The following is a 23072-nucleotide window of genomic DNA, read 5'->3' on the forward strand; positions in this document are numbered from 1 at the left end:
TTCTTAGTCACAGGACTGGTCCTTACAGTCTATCTTGAATGTATCGTCAAATTGAAGGGACTCATCATTTAATAAACCACAAATTAAATGGAAAAATGAATTCTTTTCATTTATTGTGAATGATTAACCAATAATGTTTTACAAAGATTTAAACTCTAAAACTTTAAAACATTAAACAGAGACATCAAAGCCATTCTCCAATATGCTTGATTCCCATAGCTGCAGTGTGCGAGTTGTGCTTCGCTTGCGGCAGAGGTTTAGTTAATGGATCTGATATGTTGTCATCAGTTCCAATTTTGCTTATCTCGACTTCTTTTCTTTCAACGAACTCTCGTAGAAGGTGAAATCTACGAAGTACATGCTTGACTCTCTGGTGGTGTCTAGGCTCTTTTGCCTGTGCAATAGCTCCGTTATTATCACAATACAGGGCTATTGGTCCTTTAATGGAGGGGACTACACCGAGTTCACCTATGAACTTCCTTAGCCATATAGCTTCCTTTGCTGCTTCATGTGCAGCAATGTACTCCGCTTCAGTTGTAGAATCCGCAATGGTGCTTTGCTTAGCACTTTTCCAGCTTACTGCTCCTCCGTTGAGGCAGAAGACAAACCCAGACTGTGGTCTAAAATCATCTTTGTCGGTTTGGAAACTTGCGTCCGTATAGCCTTTAACAATTAATTCATCATCTCCACCATAGACCAGGAAGTCATCTTTGTGCCTTTTCAGGTACTTCAGAATGTTCTTGGCAGCAGTCCAATGCGCCTCTCCTGGGTCTGACTGGTATCTGCTCGTAGCACTGAGTGCGTACGCAACATCCGGGCGTGTACATATCATAGCATACATTATTGAACCAATCAATGATGCATATGGAATCCCATTCATTTGTCTACGCTCATCAAGTGTTTTTGGGCACTGAGTCTTGCTTAGAGTCATTCCATGAGACATGGGTAGGTAGCCTCGCTTGGAGTCCGCCATCTTGAACCTATCAAGCACCTAAGTCCAATCATCTTTTTAGATCTATCTCTGTAAATCTTGATGCCCAATATGTACTGTGCTTCTCCTAGATCCTTCATCGAAAAACATTTCCCAAGCCAAATCTTGACAGAGTTCAACATAGGAATGTCATTTCCGATAAGTAATATGTCGTCGACATATAATACTAGGAAAGCAATTTTGCTCCCACTGACCTTCTTGTATACACAAGATTCGTCTGCGTTCTTGATGAAACCAAAGTCACTGACTGCTTCATCAAAACGTATATTCCAGCTCCTGGATGCCTGCTTCAATCCGTAGATTGACTTCTTTAGCTTGCATACCTTTTTAGCATTCTTTGGATCCTCAAAACCTTCAGGCTGTGTCATAAACATAGTTTCTGTTAAAACGCCGTTTAAGAAAGCAGTTTTGACATCCATCTGCCATATTTCGTAATCGTAATATGCAGCGATTGCTAACATTATCCGAATAGACTTTAGCATTGCAACTGGCGAAAAGGTTTCATCGTAATCCACACCGTGGACTTGCCTGTAACCTTTTGCAACCAATCTAGCTTTGAAAACTTCAAGTTTCCCATCCTTGTCCTTTTTCAGTTTGAAAACCCATTTTCTTCCAATGGCTTGATAGCCATCTGGCAAATCGACCAAATCCCATACTTGGTTTTCAGACATGGAGTCTAATTCAGATTGCATGGCTTCTTGCCATTGCTTGGAGCTAGGGCTCGTCATAGCTTGTTTGTAAGTCGCAGGTTCATCACTTTCAAGTAATAGAACGTCATAGCTCTCGTTCGTCAAAATACCTAAGTACCTTTCCGGTTGAGATCTATATCTTTGCGATCTACGCGGGGTAACATTTCTAGATTGACCATGATTCTCACCAGATTCTTCTAAAGATCTCTGAGTTTCATCCTGAATGTCATCTTGAGCATTCTCTAGAGTTTGTTGTTCGACTCGAATTTCTTCGAGGTCTATTTTTCTCCCACTTGTCATTTTGGAAATGTGATCTTTCTCCAAAAAGACACCATCTCGAGCAACAAACACTTTGTTCTCAGATGTATTGTAGAAGTAATACCCCTTTGTTTCCTTTGGATAGCCCACAAGGATACATTTGTCAGATTTTGGATGAAGTTTGTCTGAAATTAATCGTTTGACGTATACTTCACATCCCCAAATCTTAAGAAAAGACACATTTGGAGGCTTTCCAAACCATAATTCGTATGGAGTCTTTTCGACAGCTTTAGACGGAGCTCTATTTATAGTGAGTGCAGCTGTATTTAGTGCATGTCCCCAAAATTCTAATGGAAGTTCGGCCTGACCCATCATTGACCTGACCATGTCTAGCAAGGTTCTGTTCCTCCGTTCCGACACACCATTCCATTGTGGTGTTCCAGGAGGAGTCAATTCTGATAGAATTCCACATTCTTTCAGATGGTCATCAAATTCATAGCTCAGATATTCACCGCCTCTATCAGACCGCAGTGCCTTAATCTTCTTGCCTAATTGATTCTCTACTTCACTCTGAAATTCCTTGAATTTGTCAAAGGATTCAGACTTATGCTTCATTAGGTAGACATAACCATACCTTCTGAAGTCATCAGTGAAAGTGATAAAGTAGCTGAAACCACCTCTAGCATTTGTACTCATTGGTCCACATACATCTGTATGGATTAAACCCAATAGTTCATTTGCTCTTTCTCCAACTTTAGAGAAAGGTTGCTTTGTCATTTTGCCAAGTAAACATGATTCGCATTTACCATAATCCTCTAAGTCAAATGGTTCTAGAATTCCTTCCTTTTGAAGACTTTCTAAGCGTTTCAAGTTTATATGGCCTAATCGACAATGCCACAGATAGGTGAGATCTGAATCATTCTTTTTGGCCTTTTTGGTATTTATGTTATATACTTGTTTGTCGTGATCTAATAAATAAAGTCCATTGACTAATCTAGCAGATCCATAAAACATCTCTTTAAAATAAAACGAACAACTATTGTCTTTTATTAAAAAGGAAAATCCCTTAGCATCTAAGCAAGAAACTGAAAAGATGTTTTTAGTAAGACTTGGAACATGGAAACATTCTTCCAGTTCCAAAACTAGCCCGGAGGGCAACGACAAATAGTAAGTTCCTACAGCTAATGCAGCAATCCGTGCTCCATTTCCCACTCGTAGGTCGACTTCACCCTTGCTTAACTTTCTACTTCTTCTTAGTCCCTGTGGATTGGAACATAAGTGTGAGCCACAACCTGTATCTAATACCCAAGAAGTTGAATTAGCAAGTATACAGTCTATAACGAAAATACCTGAAGATGGAACGACTGTTCCGTTCTTCTGATCTTCCTTTAGCTTTGGACATTCTCTTTTGTAATGGCCTATTCCATCACAATAAAGACAGCTTGATGTGGACTTGTCCTGCTTTGATTTAGCATTGCCCTTGGACTTTCCACCTTTCTTGAATGGTCTCTTTCTAGCCTTGAGTAAATCTTTGGCTTCACAGTCCAGTACTATTTCAGCCTTTCTGACAAGGTGAATAAATTCTGCAACTGTTTCTTCTCTTGGTTCACTTAGGTATAGTTGCTTGAAGCGACCAAACCCACTGTGTAGTGAATTGAGCAAGACAGAGACTGCCATCCTTTCGCTTATTGGTGTTCCTAGTAGACTTAGGCGATCAAAATATGAACACATAAGATCCACATGGAACCTCAGTGGGACGCCTACCCTCTGTTTAGTGCGAAGGAGCTGAACATGTGTTTCTTGGACCTCCATCCTATAACACCTGTTGGGAGAACTAACCTTTAGACCAGACATTGATTCAATCAACTCATGAACGTTCAGGTCCCTGTCCTCCGTACTTCCACGACAGATATCCCTCAGATTCTTGATGAGCGTAAAAGGTTCATAGGCTACAAACCTTTTAGCCCAATCATCAGGGATATTGTTCAGCATGAGACTCATAACCTTTTTGAGATCCGCATCCCAGGCGTAAAATCTCTCAGGGGTCATGTCTCTGGCATAGTAGCTTGGCATGGGATGTGACAGTACATACTCAAGTCCATTGAGTTTGACTATTTCAACTAGCTTAGCTTCCCATTCAAGAAAATTTGTCAGGTTTAGCTTGACCATAAGCTCAGAACCCATGATGATGTTTTGATTGTTGTTTGCCATATTAAAACTACAATTGAAAAGAATAAACAAATAAATAACCATTCACAGTTTCTCTTAATAAACTTAAATTCTAGCATACATGCATAATTCAATGTTTATTAAGCATTTTATTCAAATTATGTGTTCCGGCAGGTGTGAATAAAATGATTCCAAGATCCTAAAATCATTGAAGAACTAAGCACAGTTTGTCGACTTAATCCTAGAACATCTTAGGTAAGCAAAAGCCTTTTGCTAATAGTCTAGAAACTATTCTTGGTTGATAGGTACGTCTAAGAACTTATTAGGTAAACCTATCGATTTTGCCACGACATAAAAGGACTCCTTACTTATATCGTTGAGTTTCACCAAAACTAACATGTACTCACAATTATTTGTGTACCTTGCCCCTTTAGGACCAATAAGTAACACCTCGCTGAGCGAAAACTATTACTAGATTGATGTAAAGGATATCCAAGCAAGTGTATATTTTGGCATGGCACCTTTTAACTCAATTTTTAAGTTTGGAACTTAAGGCTCTTACTATGTTGGTTAGATTTTAAGTGAACTAAAATCCTTAATCATGCAACATAATCAAGCTTTTGATCTCATGCATTTTAAGACATATTTAAAAGCAATAAATAACTTAAAACATGCATAAGATATTTGTGATCTAGTATGGCCCGACTTCATCTTGAAGCTTTAACTTCAAAGTCCGTCTTGAAAATCTCCGTGGGAGGCACCATTTTCTTCAAATAGGATAAGCTATAACTAATTACAACTATTTGATGGTACGCAGACCATATTTGAATTGAAAAATAACTTTGGTACTTCAGACCAATTACATTCAAATTAATGGTACGCAGACCATATTTTCTATCCTATTTGGGCCATACTAGTCACTTCATAACCTGCAAAACAGTACATATACAATATATACCATTCACCCATTCATTATCATGAATGGCCCACATAGCTGGTTAGTAAAACACATTATGCATCACGTAAACATTTGCAGCAATTAATCAAGGGCACCAATAATCTACCAATTATTCAGTCCTTATTAATTCTAATCAAGTTGTTTTAACCTTAAGGATTTGTAGACCTAATCAAGAGTTTATGACTAAAATACGCTCCCACTTAAACCAATAAATTCATATGCTTTACTAATTTTAAACATAAAAATGTATTTCTAGTCTAACCAGAAACATACAAATTTAATTAAAATTTAAAGCTCATATAAATTTATAATTGAATCCAAAAAGTTTAATTTAATTTCAGTCGTTATTTAAATTAATTCATGATTTTAATTTTAGTAAAATAATTAGAATAAATAACATTTATTATAATTACAATATTCAAAATTAAAATCCAAGAAAATAATTTAAATTATTAATTTTAAAATTAATTAAAATTACGTGAACTGAAATTTTCAAATTAAACATTCAAAACGATCTAATCGTAACGCAAACACCCTACGCATTGCACGCCCATGGGCCGCTCGCCGCATAGCTGCTGCATTTCCATCGCAAGCCATCGCACGCTGCGCGCGCGCCAGCGCTCGTCGCACGCGAGCCATCGCTCGCAGTGCGCGCGAGCCATCGCTCGCTGTGCGCGCGACATCGCTCGCTGGGCGCGCGACATCGCTCGCTGGGCGCGCGACATCGCTCGCTGGGCGCGCGACATCGCTCGCTGGGCGCGCGACATCGCTCGCTGTGCGTGCGAGCCATCGCTCGCTGGGCGCGCGACATCGCTCGCTGGGCGCGCGACATCGCTCGCTGTGCGCGCGAGCAACGCTGGGCGCAGCGCTCGTGGCACGCGAGCTTGCGCTCGCTGCGCGCGAGGCTGCGCGCTCTTGCGCGAGGCAGTGCGCGTTGTGGCGCAGCTCGCTTGCTGCCCACACGCGACTGCCTTGGCTCGCCCTTCGCCCATGCCCATTCGTCCATTGCTCGTGGCCCACGACACAAGGCAGGGCAACTGCCTTGTGCTCGTGCACTACGCCCTTGCTCATTGCATTCGTGCCGCACGGGCGACGAGCTCCCTTGCTCGTCGTCGCATGCCCGCACTATACAACACCCCTTAAGGGTAACACGAAGCGTCCATTGCTTTGTGCGTGCAAGTTATATGAACGAATCGCATAAAAAATTTAAAATTTATAAAATTAATGACAAATTAATAAATATTATTAATTTCATAATTTTAGGGCGAAAAATCGAAAATTTATTATTCAATTGATTTCCGATTTACATGGATTCAAGTCTAGGTCATAAAAATTTAAAATTTATCATAAATTTACAATTTTTATGGTGGTTTTTAATCATAGGTTTCTAATTAAATTATAATTAATTATGAAAATCAAATTAATTCTAAATTATTCTAATTTTCAACAAATTAATCATAATTACAAATTAGATTGCATAATTAACAAGGCTAGGCATTCAAACTTGTTAAACATATACAGTAGGTCAATCAAAAATTCAAGATTTATCAACAAGAATCGCAAATATTTAATTTAACATCTTAAATTTACGAAATTTTGCATTCGAAAAACTAAAACCTTCGAAAAGTCATAGTTAGGCTTCGAATTTGAGAATTCTGGGTTCGGCAGAAAAATACTAGTTTTGTCAAAATTTTAGAATGCCTTTTACATGCGAAATTGACACAAAAATCACTCGATTTGGATAAGTAACGAAGAAACTGCCGAAAAACTACGTACGTATAATTAAATAAACGCAATTTGCAATTAATTAACAATTACGAAAATTAATCACCCCTTTTAATTCTTGCAAATTTGTAATATTTAACCATGTTCATGCAATTTTAGATTATAAAAATAATAAGGGGCTCGTGATACCACTGTTAGGTTATGATACATATGATATTACATAAATCATGCGGAAACAACCATTAACCCAGGATTACATATTATTTACACATAATCATATAGCATAATTTAGATGCATACTCTTTGTTGCGTGCCCTCCCTAGCTGCGCCCGAACCGAACAAGAACAAGTCTTTAGGACTCCAAGTGTCGTCCCTCCGTAGATAGTCCACAGCACGTCCGGATCCGCCTTAAGATTGACCAACTAGAATCGCCCTTAAGGTACTAGAATTTTCGGCACTTTTGAGCAAGATGTGTGGCTGAATTTTTCTCTCAAAAACTCACTTTGAATACTTTTAAAACTCGTTATAAATTGTGAACCCAGGCCACATATTTATAGGGGTATGGAAAGGGAATTGGAATCCTATTCAGATACAAATTAATTAAACCTAGAATCCTACAAGAACTCTAATTTAATTAATTTATCAAATAGAATTAGGAATTTAATCATTAACACAAACACTTACACACGCACACACGGCAGCCACGATGGGCCGCCCATGCGTGCGCACGAGCAGCAGCCCACGCAGCGAGGCCTGCGCGAGCTGCAAGCCCACGCAGCTCCCGCGCGCGCTGCGCGCGCTGTGCGCGCTGCCACGGCCTGCTGGGCCTGGCCTTGCGCTGGGCCTGGCGTGGCTGTTTGTGCGGCGCGCTTGGCTTGCTGGGCGATGGCCTGGCTTCGTGCTGGGCCTCGTCCGGCAGGCCTCGTCCGATGCTTTATTCGTACGATACGCTTCCGATTAAATTTCCGATTCCGGAATTCATTTCCGATACGAACAATATTTAACATTTCCGATTCCGGAATTAATTTCCGTTTCGAACAAATATTTAATATTTCCGTTTCCGGAATTATTTTCCGATTCCGGTAATATTTCTGATTCTGGCAATATTTCCGTTTCCGGCAATATTTCCGATTCTGGTAATATTTCCATTTCCGATAATATTTTCCGATACGTACCATGTTTCCGTTTCCGGCAACATCTACGACTTGGATAATATTTATATTTCCGATACGATCCATATTTCCGTTTCCGGTAATATCATCGTTTCCGGAGTATTCATTTCTTGCCTGTGACGATCTCAGCTCCCACTGAAACCAAGATCCGTCGGTTCCGAATATCCATAGATAGAGTATTTAATGCCATTAAATACTTGATCCGTTTACGTACTATTTGTGTGACCCTACGGGTTCAGTCAAGAGTAAGCTGTGGATTAATATCATTAATTCCACTTGAACTGAAGCGGCCTCTAGCTAGGCATTCAGCTCACTTGATCTCACTGAATTATTAACTTGTTAATTAATACTGAACCGCATTTATTAGACTTAACATAGAATGCATACTTGGACCAAGGGCATTATTTCATTCACGTGGACCCTTGCTTAATTCCCAAGTAACCTTAGATTAAGTATTCCTAGTCCTACTGGAATTGATTTAATTAAGAGTTTAATTAAATATTACAATTCTAATTGAATAAGAATTTCAATCCTAGTAGGGTTGGTAATTCTATTCCTAGTAAGACTCAAGTTCCTTATTTCCTACCCTATAAATATGAGGCTAGGCCCTCATAATTATACACATCAATTACATGGAAAATCATATTCTTTATTCCCATTGTGTTCAAGGGAGAACATAATACAGCGTAGCCCGAATACATAAAACCTTAAGTAAAATCCTAGTTGGTTAAACCTAAGGCGGATCAGAACGTGTTGTGGACTTTCTACGGAGGGGCAACGTCTGGGGCTCTAAAGTTTTGTTCTTGTTCGGATTGGGAGCAGCTAGGGAAGGTACACATCACATTGTATGTAACCTAAATTATTCTAATTGACTATGTGGCAATCAATTTGGATTCCGGCAATATGGTTTTTCCGCATGAATTATATTATTGTAATACTCATAACCTAACAGCGGTATCACGAGCCTCTAATTAATTCCATAATCAATTATAGTTAACATGGATTTAGATTTTATAAATTTGCAATGAATTAAAGGGGTGATTAACTTCGTGGATGTAATTAATTGCAAATTCGTGCAATTATTTGATTATATGTTCGCAAGATTTTTCGGCAGTTTTGTCAATAATGGTCGAAATCTTATGTTTTTATAGTAAATTTTACATTTAAACAACGTTTTAAAATTTTGACAAAAATCAAAGATTTAATGCTGAACCCAGAATTCCCAAATTCAAAGCCTAACTATGACTTTTCGGAGGTTTTAGTTTTTCGAATGCAAAATTTGTAATTTTTATGATGTTAAATTAAATATTTGCGAATCTTGTATGTAAATCTTGAATCTATGATTGACCTACTGTATATGTTTAACAATTTTAAGGTCTGATCTTGTTAATTATACAATCTAATTTGTCATTATAATTAATTCGTTGAATTTCAAATAATTAGAATTTGTTTTGTATTTCATAATTAATTGATAATTTAATTAGGATTTGTAGACACCTAATTTGTGTCTCCCCTCTGGGATGGTAACGATACCATTATCTTTACTAGGCGGTTGGAATAACTCCAGGCGGAAATCACAATTGCTAATTAAGAACATCTCCGAAATTCAAGGTCCAAAATCCAATCCCCGAGGTCGTTCCCCTCCCGGAACTCGGTACAAAATGCAACTTTCAAAAACCAATTTCAAAATCCAAGTACAATTTCATCTAGTAGACCATCCCATTGGTTTTACTAGGCCTTTTCCACTCAAAATTATATAAGGCAAGTCAAATTCGGGCGCCGACCCACAAAACCGAGCAAGTCGGTCCCCGTCCCGTAAAACCGGAATTCAAAACCCGAGAAATGCTTGTTTTTAGACGAAAAATAGTGCCTTAACCTCCAAGCAAACACAAAACTCCAAGCCTAGTACTATTCGTACGAAGGTACAGCAGTACAAGACGAATCAAGGGCGGAGCCCGCGTCCTTGATTTGGCGGCATTCACTGCCACGTCACCAGCGCACTGCGCCGGTTTGGCGTGCTGCGCTGGCATGTGCTGGCGTCTTGCACCCATTTTTCCTATAAATACCCCCTCATTTTCAGCATTAGAGGAGGCAGATTGCAAATACAACGTCGTAATACCAAAATTACGCCTCAAAATACAAATAAAAAACCCTTCAAAAACACATACAAATTTCAAGTTCTAAGCAATTGGGAGCTCTAAAAGGAATTCTTGCCTAAACCTAAATAGGTAATTCCGAATCCCACCATATTCAATCATGATTCTTTGATTTCAAAATGATTAGCAAGTTGGCATTTTTACTACTAAAAATGTCACTTGCAACAATCATACATCTTTTCAAAATCCAAACTTTTCAAAATACAAAGATGCAAACTTTGAAGATTCAAGGATGTTCAAAGTTGTTTGCAATCACCTCTTTGAACTAGAATCACTTTCAAGTATGGAGTAATCAAATATGACACCTTTTTAACTTCTAAAGGTTTAATCTTTTGAGATTCAAAACTCCATTTTCAAAATACAAGTTCAAGTTTTCAAATTTCAAGATCCCATGATGTTTAGGGTTGCTCATGACTACTTCCCTAAACTAGGATCCTTTCAAAGTAAGAGCATATCAAAGATCTATCCTTTTCAACATTAAAAGTCCCGATCTTTGAGATTCAAGTCTCTTAAGTTCAATATTTCAAGTACAATTTCAATATTTCAAGTTCAAGTTCAAATATTTCAAGATTCAATGTTTCAATATTTCAATTTCAAAGTTCAAGTATTTCAAGTTCAATATTTCAATATTCAAGCTTTCAAGTTCAAGTTCAATATGCAAAGTCTAGGATACTTGGGTTGAGAAACCTCTCCTAAGTTGAGATTTTTGGCTTTGAATTCGTGTCGGGCGCACTTATTTTTAAGGAGCCGCTTGGCGTTCGAATCTCATGTGCCCAAGTACAAATTTCAATATCGCACTTTCAATTATGCACTTTTCAATATTGCACCTTTCAATTCCGCACCTTTCAATTCCGCAATTTCAATTCCGCAATTTCAATTCCGCACCTTTCAATTCCGCAATTTCAATTCCGCAATTTCAATTCCGCACTTTCAATAACGCATTTCAATTCCGCACTTTCAATTCCGCATCTTTACTTGCCTAGTCCTTCCAGGCAATGTGGACCTACTCCCTAGTCCATCTCTAGGGGGTCTTGTATTTACTAATTCCGCACTTATTTACTATTGTGATGTTGCTTTATTTGCTTTATTGCTTTCATCACCGCACATGCTAAATACAACAAAATACAAGGTTACATCACGCTTAACAAAGATAATTTCTTGGACAAACTGGCCTTAGGTACAAAATGCAACTTCCAAAAACCAATTTCAAAATCACCTCCCGGAACTCGGTACAAAATGCAACTTTCAAAAACCAATTTCAAAATCCAAGTACAATCTCATCTAGTAGACCATCCCATTGGTTTTACTAGGCCTTTTCCACTCAAAATCGTACATATCATTTATGTATCCTCCCCCTATGGGCCTTGTCAAGGTGAATGGTGATGCTCATGTATTAAATGGGATTAAGGCGGGTCTTGGTGCTGTTGTGCGCGATCATGAAGGGAAGGTGATTATAACAGCTACGAAGAAGGTTATGGTAGCGTGGGATGCAGAGATGGCTGAGGCAGCAGCAGCAAGGTATGTCCTTCAAATTGCTCGACGTCTAGGCTTCGATAAAGTACGACTGGAATGCGATGCGCTAAACGTGAGCAGTCGACAATAACCAGAATGGTGCTTCTCCAATTTTCGTGTTTTATGGTGATATTGGCAATTTGTCAAACGGTTTTTTTTGTTTTTGTAATTTCTCATGTTAAGAGGACCGGTAATATGGTAGCCCACTGTGCGGAGCTGGAGACCGGCATATTTGCCAGCTGGGTCGACGCCCACTGATCAGTCTTCGCCCCTTCGTGGCAAAGCGGAACCTAATTTTTCCCTCAAAAAAAAAAAAATTTGTATACACAGATTTTGTACTATAAAAACCAAAATTGTATAGTGGTTTTGTTACTTGTTTTCTATAGCTTTTTTTGCCAATTATGTAGAGATGGTGGGTAAATATTAAAACAATTATAGACCAGTTGATTGCATTTGCCAAGGAAAGATCGATAATCGAACCATCTGAAACAGAGCTCTTTGTTTTTAAAAATAATAACTACGAAAGATTATGGCTAAGAATTTGTGCTACATATTAAGTTGGTTAAGAAGTGCCAACATTGATGCTCATGCTACTATGAAAGAAACACAGGCATGAGACAGCACTTGGTCGAGATGCGGCCTTTGAGCACCATGCTAGTTGCTGTGCTGATAATAATTTGGATTTTGCTAACATGAACTGATTCATAACAATATCATGGTTGTAACTTGGATTAACTTTCGTAATTAGCAAAGAGTAAACTTATTGAAGTTCCTCATTTGGAAATTTAAATATGATGTTGATACAACTCTCTAATGCAACTTCTCAACTGAACTAACCCGGAACAGTTCATGTCAAGTTACAAATACAGGTTCTGAAAATTTGTTACATTCCCTTTTCAAGCATGGCCCTCACTCTCATGGGTAAACCATAGAGTCTGATAAATCCACCAGCATCTGCCTGATTATAAATCTGTCCAGTCTCAAATGATGAGATATCTTCTCTGTACAAGCTATATGGACTTTTCCTACTGGTTACTGTGACAGACCCCTTATACAACTTCAGCGTCACTGAACCAGTAGTTGTTCGTGTTATTTGCTCCATGAAAGCATCCATGGATTCACGAAGCGGGTCAAACCATCTACCAGCATAAACAAGCTCTGCATACTTGAGGGCAAGGGAGTCTTTTACTTGCATTGTCTCCCGATCAAGTGTCAGAGCCTCGAGTTCCCTGACAGCGTTGAAAAGGATGGTTCCACCGGGAGTTTCATACACCCCACGACTCTTCATACCTACCAACCGGTTTTCAACCATGTCGATTCGTCCAATTCCATGTCTTCCTCCAATTTCATTGAGCTCAGATAACAAGTTTGCTGGAGAAGGTTCCTTTCCATTGAGAGATACAGGGATTCCAGAAACAATGCCAATTTCAATGTATCTGCACCATTAAATAGCGATTAGGACAAAGAAAATGGAGAAACAACTACTTAATCACAAATCTAAAAGACGTTTTAATGAAGAACGTACTCAGGCGTGTTTGGTGCATCTTCTGGATCAACACTCATCATGTACATATCCTTCTTCGGCTCATTCGCTGGGTCTTCCAAGATGTCTCCCTTCAACATCAAAGGGAAAAGTTCACTCATTAATGTAGGATTTGAATTTTCATCTACAACAGAGCAACTAACACCTAATGGTCCCTTCTTTTGCAGAGAATGCTAAAGTGTAAAGCTTAAGCTTAAGTTTGAAAAAAATAGGGCGATGCAGGAGACAGCTATCAAACATCAGGCTCCTTCAATATTCGGATTTCTGTTGCGTATTTTCTTTATAATATACTACGTGGTAGTTATAGACTTTCTTTGTTTCTTAATAGTTGCACCAATTTGACTCACGCTTGCAATGCCTACCTTTGACCATCAATATCCCAAATTATATACTTCGTATTAGTAAAAATTATAAAAAGCAGATATTTTAAAATATACTTCGTATATTGAGACTAATCCAAAACACGTAACATGAAAACATATGTTTTGATATATTAGTCAAATTTTGAATTAAAAATCTCGTATACGGAGTATTGAAAGGGAATCAATTGATTAGCTACTACATAAGTTTAAATAGATTAGTCACAGATTCACAGACAATTACCCAATCAATAATCGTGAAAGCACAATTACATGCATGCAAGACTGCAAGAAATAAACCCAGGCAGTTCGCATCGAAATAACTCAAGCCTCTTATTGTATTTCACATGCCTATATGGATAACAACATGAATTATAGGTGACTCTACATTTCTTATGAAACCAAACCACAACAGCACATTAATATAGTCAGCAGTTCTGCATCTCCACCCAAGAAACTAACATCAAGATTCTGTAGGCTTTACCAAATGCAAGTATGCAACTCTACCAGAAACATTCCTTAATACGAGGCACATCTAGAAACTGTAGAACATGAACGGATATAATATAAGAATAATACCTCATGGCTAAGGTGCCACAAGTTCCTGTCTCTGCTATAAATAGATTTTTTTGTTACAGGAACAGGTACGTTATGCTTTTGAGCATACTCTATAGCATCTTCTCTTCCTGTGATGTCCCACTCCCTCCATGGAACAACAACATTAAGAGCAGGATTAAGAGCAAAGAATGTAAGCTCAAAACGGACCTGCAAATGAATAGTAATAGTGGTTTGATCAGAGAGGAAGAGATTGAAACAGAGTTCTCATCCTACTTTGTATGGAGAGAAAATATCATGCCTGATCATTTCCTTTCCCAGTGCACCCATGAGAAACAGCATCAGCTCCAACTTCTTTAGCAACATCCACCATAGCCTGGAAAATTAACCAGAAACACATAAATACTACTAATTATAAAGATTTCTTGGTGTACGTATTGACAAACAAACGGTTTTATCGGACAAGTGCAACCAGGCGAGCTAATAAGCATACCTTTGCTATGACGGGACGTGCCATTGACGTACCAAGCAAATACTTCCTCTCATAGACAGCACCAGCACGTAAGCAAGGATATATATAATCTTTGACAAACTCCTCTTTCAAATCCTTCACCACTAATTGACACGCGCCACTCGCCTTTGCCTTCTGTTCCAAACCCTCTAGTTCTTGCAGCCCCTGAATTAGGAAAAGGACTTTCAACAAACAAATCACATAGCAAGAGAAGGGTAGCTGGTGCAAGATATACCTAAAGGGTGACGTGGGTGCTCTTTGTATGACAGAAAATATAAGTGTCAATCATTTATTTTTCATTTGTTCCTACACTGCTGAAATTTGGAACAAGGTCTTGTGTTGGTTGAGAAGTGCTGAGGACTGGAGCAAGGAATTGGCTTTAGCCTCTGCTTTTAAGGGGAAGACTGATCTACGTCAGGTATATCAAATGGTTTTTATGGTTGCAGTAAATTTTTGCATTTGGGCAGAGAGAAATCAAAGATTGTTTAGAAGTTGCACCAAGTCTGCCGAGGAAGTATTTAGACAAATTCAGTTTATTACTTTCTGTAAACGTTTTTCTTTGAGGAAGTATTTAGACAAATTCATTTTATTACAAGGTTGTTATCAGTTCCTTGCTTGGGTTCTTATTAAGCACCTGTTTGTTTTGGTTTTAGCTGTTTAGCTTGTAATCCTATTATTCAGGTTAACAAAATCTCTATTTACCAAAAAATGGGTGCAGTCTAGTAATACCCTAATACCTGAATCGGACCCTAGTTTTTTTTATGTACACGAGTATACCCACCCATAGGGGTTACAATCATAGACCCTTACCTGATCTACATCTAGTAGGTTATGGGTGGGGTCTAGGATCCAAAATGGGTATTTTACCTGATTTTCTTTAAATTTTTGTTATCGTCAAATTTTAGGCATTGCAGAAGCTAATACATTTTCACTCTATCTATAACTTTCTAATAAAACAGACACTAGGAATGACACATGTCACTTCTTAGTGCAAAAAATTATATTCCTAAAACATCTACTACGGTAGTACGGTGAATGTATTTATTTTATTTCCCCATTTTTCTTATAAACTATTTATGCATGGAAAAAAAATATTAGTGTATACATTATGGCAATAATAGACATCACGTTGACGTAATAACAATTTGCTAAAAATGATTTTCGGCAATATTTTATTCAAACAGATATACTAAATATTAATAATGGAAAATATATTTACTCAATATTTTGGTCAAATTAACATATTAAGCATATTTAATAATTTTTTCAAACACTCAAATTAGCATATAAAACATATAAAATATGTAAAAGTAGTAACAAAAATTGCATATTAGATGACTAAATAGCTTTAGGAGGAGAAATATTTCAGTTAAATATTTTATTTTAAAAAATAGTCAAATAATAATTTTAGAATATTTGTGCGTGTACAACCTAATCTAGTTCGACATAATTTTACAACTTAAAATGGCTAGTAGAGTAGTAGCCACATAAAACAACGTTTTGCTCATAGAAATGCATACATATACAACATAAACAATTTACTAACAACAATGTAACAAAGCTTCAATTGAATAGTTGAAGCTCATATCATTGTCAAGACCGTACAACTTTTTTTTTTCTTAAATGGTACTTAATTGAATAGTTGAAGCTCATATCATTGTCAAGACCGTACAACTTTTTTTTTTTCATAAATGGTACTTCATTTTAACTTGGGTGGGTTTGTCGTAAGGATTTGGATTAGGCAGGTCTTTGGGTAGAACATTGGACCCATAAGTCTAAAACCCAAACCCTACACGGTATCAAATAGACCCATACCCTAGGTCCAAAAAATTAGGGTAGGGTTGGACAGGGTATTATTGCTATCCGTAGTTCGAATTAGGGAAATTTAGGTGAAAAAGAGTGAAACCATAATCATATAGAAGAGCAACAAGCCAACAAGTAGTGAAAAACAAAGATATACCTGACCAACATCAGCAGTGAAACAAACAACTTCACAGCCATAGTTTTCCCTGGAACAGAGAGCAACTATTCTAAGCATACACATCATTTAAAACAGAACCTCTTATTATGAATAAAGACAGACATGAAATATAAGTACTCAGGGTAAATATTTCTTGGCACACAACTGTTATCATGTGTGCATGACAACAACCCATTCCATCTACAAATGTCAACCATAGACTCCAATATGTGCAGTACTGTTCATAATGAATCAGTTCATCACTTCACGATCAACAAAAAATTCTGAGTTGACATTACAACTCACAGTGGCGGTGCTAGTAGGGGTTCAGTGGGTTCAACTGAACCCCTACTGGACTTTGTGAATGTGGAAAAATAAATAAATAAAACAATAGATATATACAATTGTGTGCATAATTGCTATTGATGAGAAGAAATGGCGCAGTGGTCCACTTCCCTCACTAATACCTTGTAGACACAGGATCAAACCCAAACTAAACCCCTTTCTTCCCTTTTTTTGTTTATACTTATTGTTCTTTGTTTTTCCTTAATACTCAATGAATTATTTTCTTTACTTATTGTTCTTAGTTTTGCTATTATAGTTATTATTCTTTGTTTTCCATTTTTTTTTTAGTTATTGTTCTTTGTTTATCCTTTGCTTTTCTATTTTTTATAGTCATTGTTCTTTGTTTTTTTGGTACTTTTTAATCTCGGTAGTTTAGGAGGCTATTTTCTTTTGAAAAATTCGATCAATTATTGGAAACTCCGAACCCTTAATGGGAAATTCCTAGCACCACCACTGACAATTCAGTAGAACCTTATGGTGAGACGACAGTCATTGGAGCACCAAAGTACACTGCTCCTGTGACAGTTTCATATCATCAAACTTTGTAATACACGGGAAAGCTAAATACTCTTAAGGAGTCTTAACAATGATTTACAAAAATGGAGCAAGGAAGCGACTAAAGTATTTAACAGAGATGGGTTATAAGATTAGTAGGAAAAGGGTAAGCTTCCGCCAACTAATAATCTGCAATCGATCTCATTGCCACCCAATTCAAGACAATTTGCAATGAACTTTTTTTCATGGCAGTTCTCTTCCTAGGAGTTATAAGTAGCAACTAGTAAGCTGATAAGGTTAGTAAAGTTCAGCATTCTTTTAACATCGGTTAGTTATTGTTGGTGTACACTCTCCTATTACTACTGCTAATCTTATTCTCTCTTCTGTCTTACACAACAACTACACAGCAATGCGCAGCAGTGCCAGCAGTGTCCTTACTCATCTTATACCACCAGCATTACAACATTCTAGAAGCTCTTCAAATGATCAGCTTCAACCAACTACTACAGCTCTAACAGAGTGCCTTAAATCTAGGGAATCAGTTAGCCATTCAGTTAAGCTGCATTCTTGTAATAAGCTTCACCTAGTTAAATGTAGTTGCTGATGTGTACTTATAGAGTAATCTCATTGGATGAAACAAATCATCACTAGAATGTATATATAGTATGCTTGCTGTAAGGATTCATCGTTCATTCAATAATAAAATCTTTATTTGTTTCAGTTCTTTGAACTCTTTCTCTCAAAGCTTACTGAGATTCAGTTCAAGCAAAGAAAGCATCCTAAGTATTGATTTCTAATAGTTATTGACCTTATGTTTTTGTTAGCATCAACTGGATCAGTTCCGAATTAGCATGCAGATGAATTTCCTCTCTACAGTAGCTTCGTCTTAGAAAACAAGATTTAAAATTTCCCTCCATTTCTTCCTTGTACTCTCAGCCTTTCAGTCATTAACCGAACTAAAATTCCAAATAATCACATTAACACATAATAATTCGAATTTACCTCAGCCATGGTACAATAACTGATGTGTCCAAGCCCCCACTGTAAGCCAGAACCACTTTGTTCAACTTGCCACGCAGACCTCTACCATTGGTTTCCACCTGGACCACCTCTTTGTCACTTGAAAGAACTGCTTTGATAGCTGTATCAAACATCTCAGGTCAAAGGGATTGCAAAGTGGATTTTCTAGTAGACAATCAAATCTAAAAAGCAGACCAACCATTCAAGAAAAGAAAAAACGAGATCATAAACAAGCATTCTGTTTGAGTCTCTAAGCCAGGTCACACAAGATACAAATGGAATAATGCCCATCCTTTTTTTTAAAAAGTCCATAGTATACAACATCAACATATGTCTAAAAGCTCACCATGATTCTTCCGAGCTTCACTTGCGCACCTACTATTTTGAAGAACAGCATTGCCACAGAACTCACTGACATTTGCACCAAACTAACAAAGGACAACAGAGAAAATAAATTCGAGCATTGCCCCCATTTGCCGCAGGCAAAAAACAGTAAAATGAAGGAATAGATGATCCAAAAACACTATGCTTTAATTAGGAACACTTCATAATTGAGCTAAATAGCAGAGTGAAAAAGGCAAACTTAAGTACCTTGTTAGACAAAGACAATCTTCTTGAACAACATAGCTTCTCATGAACCTGGAGAAAACCTATAGAATAAATTTGACAGCAACAAGGAGATTTGATTAAAAAGAATCTCAAAAGCTATTTTTATTTGGTGTATAGGGAGGGGCATTGATGTAGATGAGATATAATACCACCCCCAAGACTTCGACCCAACTAAGCTGATCGGCATCCACAAAATCTCGATAACTATAACGATACTTTAAGTGACATTCGAGAAAATGACCAATTTAACTGTCAGACTAGAAAACAACATCATAACTAACAACATTTCTATCTTCCTTCCCTTTCAATTTAGTATCTACCTAACTTTAGCACGATACTTTTAGCTACATTCGAAAAAATGACCAATTTATCAGTCAGACTAGTACATCAAAATTAACAACATTTCAATCTTCCTTCCCCTTCAATTTAGTATCTACCTAACTTTAGCATCCAAAGTTTTAAGTTCTTCTGCTATTCTAGAATCAAATATTTCGTATTCCATAAAAATCCATCAAAATGACACCCTTTTTTTTGTAATGTCAACGCAACCCCAATACCATTTCATCATCAAATTTCTAAAAAAATCACTCACCATTTCCATTTTTATATCCAGCAATAATCTTATCAGCAATTCACTAATGCGCATCATTTGAATTCATAAAAAATACCCAGAAAAACTTAAAAAAATATCGGTATTTCAAGAATAAGAAAGAAATGGAGATACCTGAAGATTTAGGAGCAACTGTAGCAGCAGAGAAGGCATGCGATTGAGCCATCTTTCTCTCTCTTCCTTGGAAATATCACTCACAAATCACGAATTAGGACTGGGGTTTTGGGGTTTTAGTGGAGTTCCAAGCAAAGGACAATATAAGGCGGCCTCCTGCACTCCTGCATGCGCCTTTGTTGTTTTATTTATATTTATTTGAGTTATGAATATGATCTCATCCGCTCATCGTATCTTATTATCTTATGCTTAACTTGTACTACATCATTCTCAAATCTAGTCATTACTAAATCATCCTTTATGTCCCCATTGTTTAATTTTTCATTTTATTTGTGTTATGGAATGGTAGATCGGGCAGTCTAGATTTTCTTACTTTTAACATGCAACCTGACGTACATTTATGGTGTGTTCTCTTTAACTTATAAGGCATTAATTTATCTGAACTTATCTTATCTGAATTTATCTGAATTTATCTGAATTTACAGGACTTTATAGGAACTTATAGGACCTTATAGGAACTTATACGACCTTATTGGAACTTATATGACCTTTTCACTAAACGTATATAATAAAATAGAGTGAAAGGGTCCACTCCGAAACCAAGAGGGTACTAACTAACAGTTGAGTCCTCTCCGAACCGCAGGAGATAGTTTCCCATCATACGGCTCACCAACTTCACTTGCCTCTATGGTATGGGAGGCTCGCTCCGGGCAGGTTCGGATCACTTACAATACACGGCTCTACGAAGGAAGGGCTTGGGTTAGGAGCGTTTTCAATATGGATCAAAAAAAAGGGGGGGGGGGGACTTCCGTAACGGGCTATGCCACCCAAACCAACTGAGGAAGTCGCATCCGTTCCATCGCAAGCACCTACAATGTCATGATCACATTGATTTACCCTTTTTTTCTTTGATAGTTTAACGGACGGTCGCCCCTCCAACAAAAAAGGGTATAAATATGAAAACTTCTCTGTCATTTGGAGTCACTCATTTTTATTGGTCTTTAACTAAGCAAATCAACTTGCTTGAGGGCATATATAAGAACTAATGGGCGTGACCAACCACATATAAGAAAGACTAGAGAAGATCCATCTTACTGACTCTATCAAGTCAGGTTATGAAATAGCTCGACCGATAGGGAAAGAAAGAATGCGTGAACGAGCCGCTGCTCGCAGAAGCTTCACCGCCGAACGTTCTGCTGCTCGCCTTCTTCCTTCAGAACGAGCCGTCTCCCGACCTAAACGCGCCTTATTGGCTCCAACCCCTCTCCCCCGCCGGCGCTTCCACTCCAGATTCTCTCTTCTGCCCCGCTCCTTCCAAAATCGGCGTATTAACACCTCTAGTCGTCGGCGCCTCTGCCACTGCTATTCTCGGTATTTAATATCTTCGCTTATCCATTTTATATCGATTTTATGTGTTGTTTTTATATGTTGATTTTTCTTGGGAGATTGGATTTTGCCTTATATGATTGTTTCAAATCGTAAATTATTTTTTGTTGGGTTTTATTTTTGAGTTTGTTCACTTCATAATTTTACTTGAAAATCATATTATCCTTCTCTAGGGATGGTGGATTTTGCCTGATATTTGGGACAGACATGCGTTTGATGTATGTTGTTTTTGTTTAGGAGTAATGGAGAGCATATTAGATGTTTTTGATGAAGAGGTGAGCTTTGGAGTTAGTGATGAATCTGATGATGTTGAGATGATGGATTCTGGAGGAGAAGGGAAAACTAATGACAAGGAAGTAAAGATGTATTCAGAAGGCGGAAATCTTCAACCGGCAAAGAAGACAAGGAGGAAGAGGAAGAGAAGAATAAGAGCAAGAATGGCGTACCCAGATTAGATGTTGGAGTTAACACTCTTAACAGGTTTCATTTTGCCTTATCAAGTCCTTTATTTTGTTCCCTTTAATGGTAGATTGTTACTTGCGTTGTCAATTAAATAATTCCTCCAAAGGACTTGCAATTACTCTTCTTACATACAAATTGAAAATATCATAAGATTAAAATCTATCATCTTGAGATTTGACACCAGATTTCATAAATCTAATTTTATATCCAACTTGGAATAGGAAATTGCACATTATTTGAATTATAAGGAGTTTATTAAAACCACCTTCTCTGGGAAACAAATTCTTTCATTTTCAATTTTCAGTTCTTATCTGCCTTTTTTGGAAAACATTTACGTATTGAATGAAAGGGTTCTCTTTCTTTATTCCACTTTGTTTTTATTTCCTTTATGGATTTCCATATAGTATTATGGTCTCCCAATCCCTGTATAGTTCTAATTTGAGTTATTTGAAAAAGCATATATTGAAAAGCTTTTATGTGATGTGAATTACTTAATTGTTCGTGCATGCATTAGGTTGCGATTTTTGTTTTTTATACGATTTGGTTTATATTTCATTACTTTATTGTGCTTCATCTGCAAATGTTTTTTCCCCAATCCCACATTTTCAAATTTGAGTGATTTAATTATTTGGAGTATTATGTTTGTCTTGTTTGGTTTACTATTCAGAAACCCGTTTTACTCATATTTATGTTTTTTTTTGTTTGGTTTACTGCTATGTAGTGTGTTTTTTTTGCATTTTTTTTCTGTCAATAGTTTGGCCATTATGTCCCCTTTTTCTCATACAAGAAGTTATCTCGTGCTTTTTTCTCAATAGCATTTGTGAATTGCAGGTACTTGTTATCCAAGCTAATGGAGGTCAGAGGATTGCTTCAGGTGACCGTAATAAATCAGGGGGAGGCGTATTATGGAAGCTACTTAAGGCAAGAGACCCCGATGTCTATAAGGAGATAATGACGAAAGGAAGGGAATTTGAGGTATACATCGTGGCTTTACTTTATTGTACTTTCTTGTTATGTCCAATTGAAGTGAATTTGCTTCTATTAAAATACTGGTTCTCTTGCATCTTCTTAGAAAACGAAGTAAACAAGTTTCAATTTCTGTTGTGAATATCTTGTGATATGTTTAAAATGCATATCATGGTGTTATTTTAAGGATATTTTGGGGATTAAAAATGGGTTATTGGTTAATTTGAGCCTCTGATGTGTCAAGATTTACAAATCACAGTGCCTCTGTGCTGAACTGCTGTATAATTGAAGAGAATCTGCCCCTTTTCTATGTCAATGTCTGCTATCAAATACAAAGTACGGAGTAGTTACGTTTTGACTTTATTTTTTAGAGGATGCAACAGGGAGTAAAAAATAGCCCGAGTCAACTCGTACCTCCGCTCTGTACCGGATTTGGAAGTTGGCTATACGATATACGCCGATTCAGATTGTCGTTTTCTTAAACAACGAGATCACGTCCATTCCGGT

At 37.5% G+C, this 23072-nt stretch overlaps 2 protein-coding genes across 2 annotated transcripts; one reads left to right on the forward strand and one right to left on the reverse strand.

The window, feature by feature from the left end:
• Window positions 1-12374: 12374 nt before the first annotated feature.
• LOC110780527 (argininosuccinate synthase, chloroplastic-like) lies at window positions 12375-20012 on the reverse strand. The gene is made up of 10 exons (XM_056835116.1): window positions 19752-20012; window positions 19010-19068; window positions 18765-18846; window positions 18401-18539; window positions 16559-16607; window positions 14581-14763; window positions 14389-14463; window positions 14112-14297; window positions 13156-13244; window positions 12375-13066 (listed from the first exon to the last, which is right to left on the reverse strand). Exons 1-10 carry the CDS (start codon window positions 19801-19803, stop codon window positions 12514-12516), a joined length of 1467 nt encoding a protein of 488 aa, XP_056691094.1. The 5' UTR covers window positions 19804-20012; the 3' UTR covers window positions 12375-12513.
• Window positions 20013-21379: 1367 nt separating this feature from the next.
• On the forward strand, window positions 21380-22683 carry LOC130462995 (uncharacterized). Its single transcript, XM_056832009.1, has 3 exons — window positions 21380-21568; window positions 22431-22574; window positions 22672-22683. Exons 1-3 carry the CDS (start codon window positions 21380-21382, stop codon window positions 22681-22683), a joined length of 345 nt encoding a protein of 114 aa, XP_056687987.1.
• Window positions 22684-23072: the final 389 nt, after the last annotated feature.

Source organism: Spinacia oleracea, chromosome 1 (genome assembly GCF_020520425.1).
Source record: "Spinacia oleracea cultivar Varoflay chromosome 1, BTI_SOV_V1, whole genome shotgun sequence".
Classification (NCBI taxonomy): Eukaryota; Viridiplantae; Streptophyta; class Magnoliopsida; order Caryophyllales; family Amaranthaceae; genus Spinacia; species Spinacia oleracea.

Coding starts and splice junctions, on each gene's coding strand:
- LOC110780527 (XM_056835116.1), bottom strand. CDS start 19,803: ATGGCTCAATCGCATGCCTTCTCTGCTGCTACAGTTGCTCCTAAATCT. Junction 18,540..18,764: donor TGAAGCTCGGAAGAATCATG/GTGAGCTTTTAG, acceptor TGTTTGATACAG/CTATCAAAGCAGTTCTTTCA. Junction 14,298..14,388: donor CTGGGAAAGGAAATGATCAG/GCATGATATTTT, acceptor ATTCATTTGCAG/GTCCGTTTTGAGCTTACATT.
- LOC130462995 (XM_056832009.1), top strand. CDS start 21,380: ATGGAGAGCATATTAGATGTTTTTGATGAAGAGGTGAGCTTTGGAGTT. Junction 21,569..22,430: donor AGAGGAAGAGAAGAATAAGA/GCAAGAATGGCG, acceptor TGTGAATTGCAG/GTACTTGTTATCCAAGCTAA.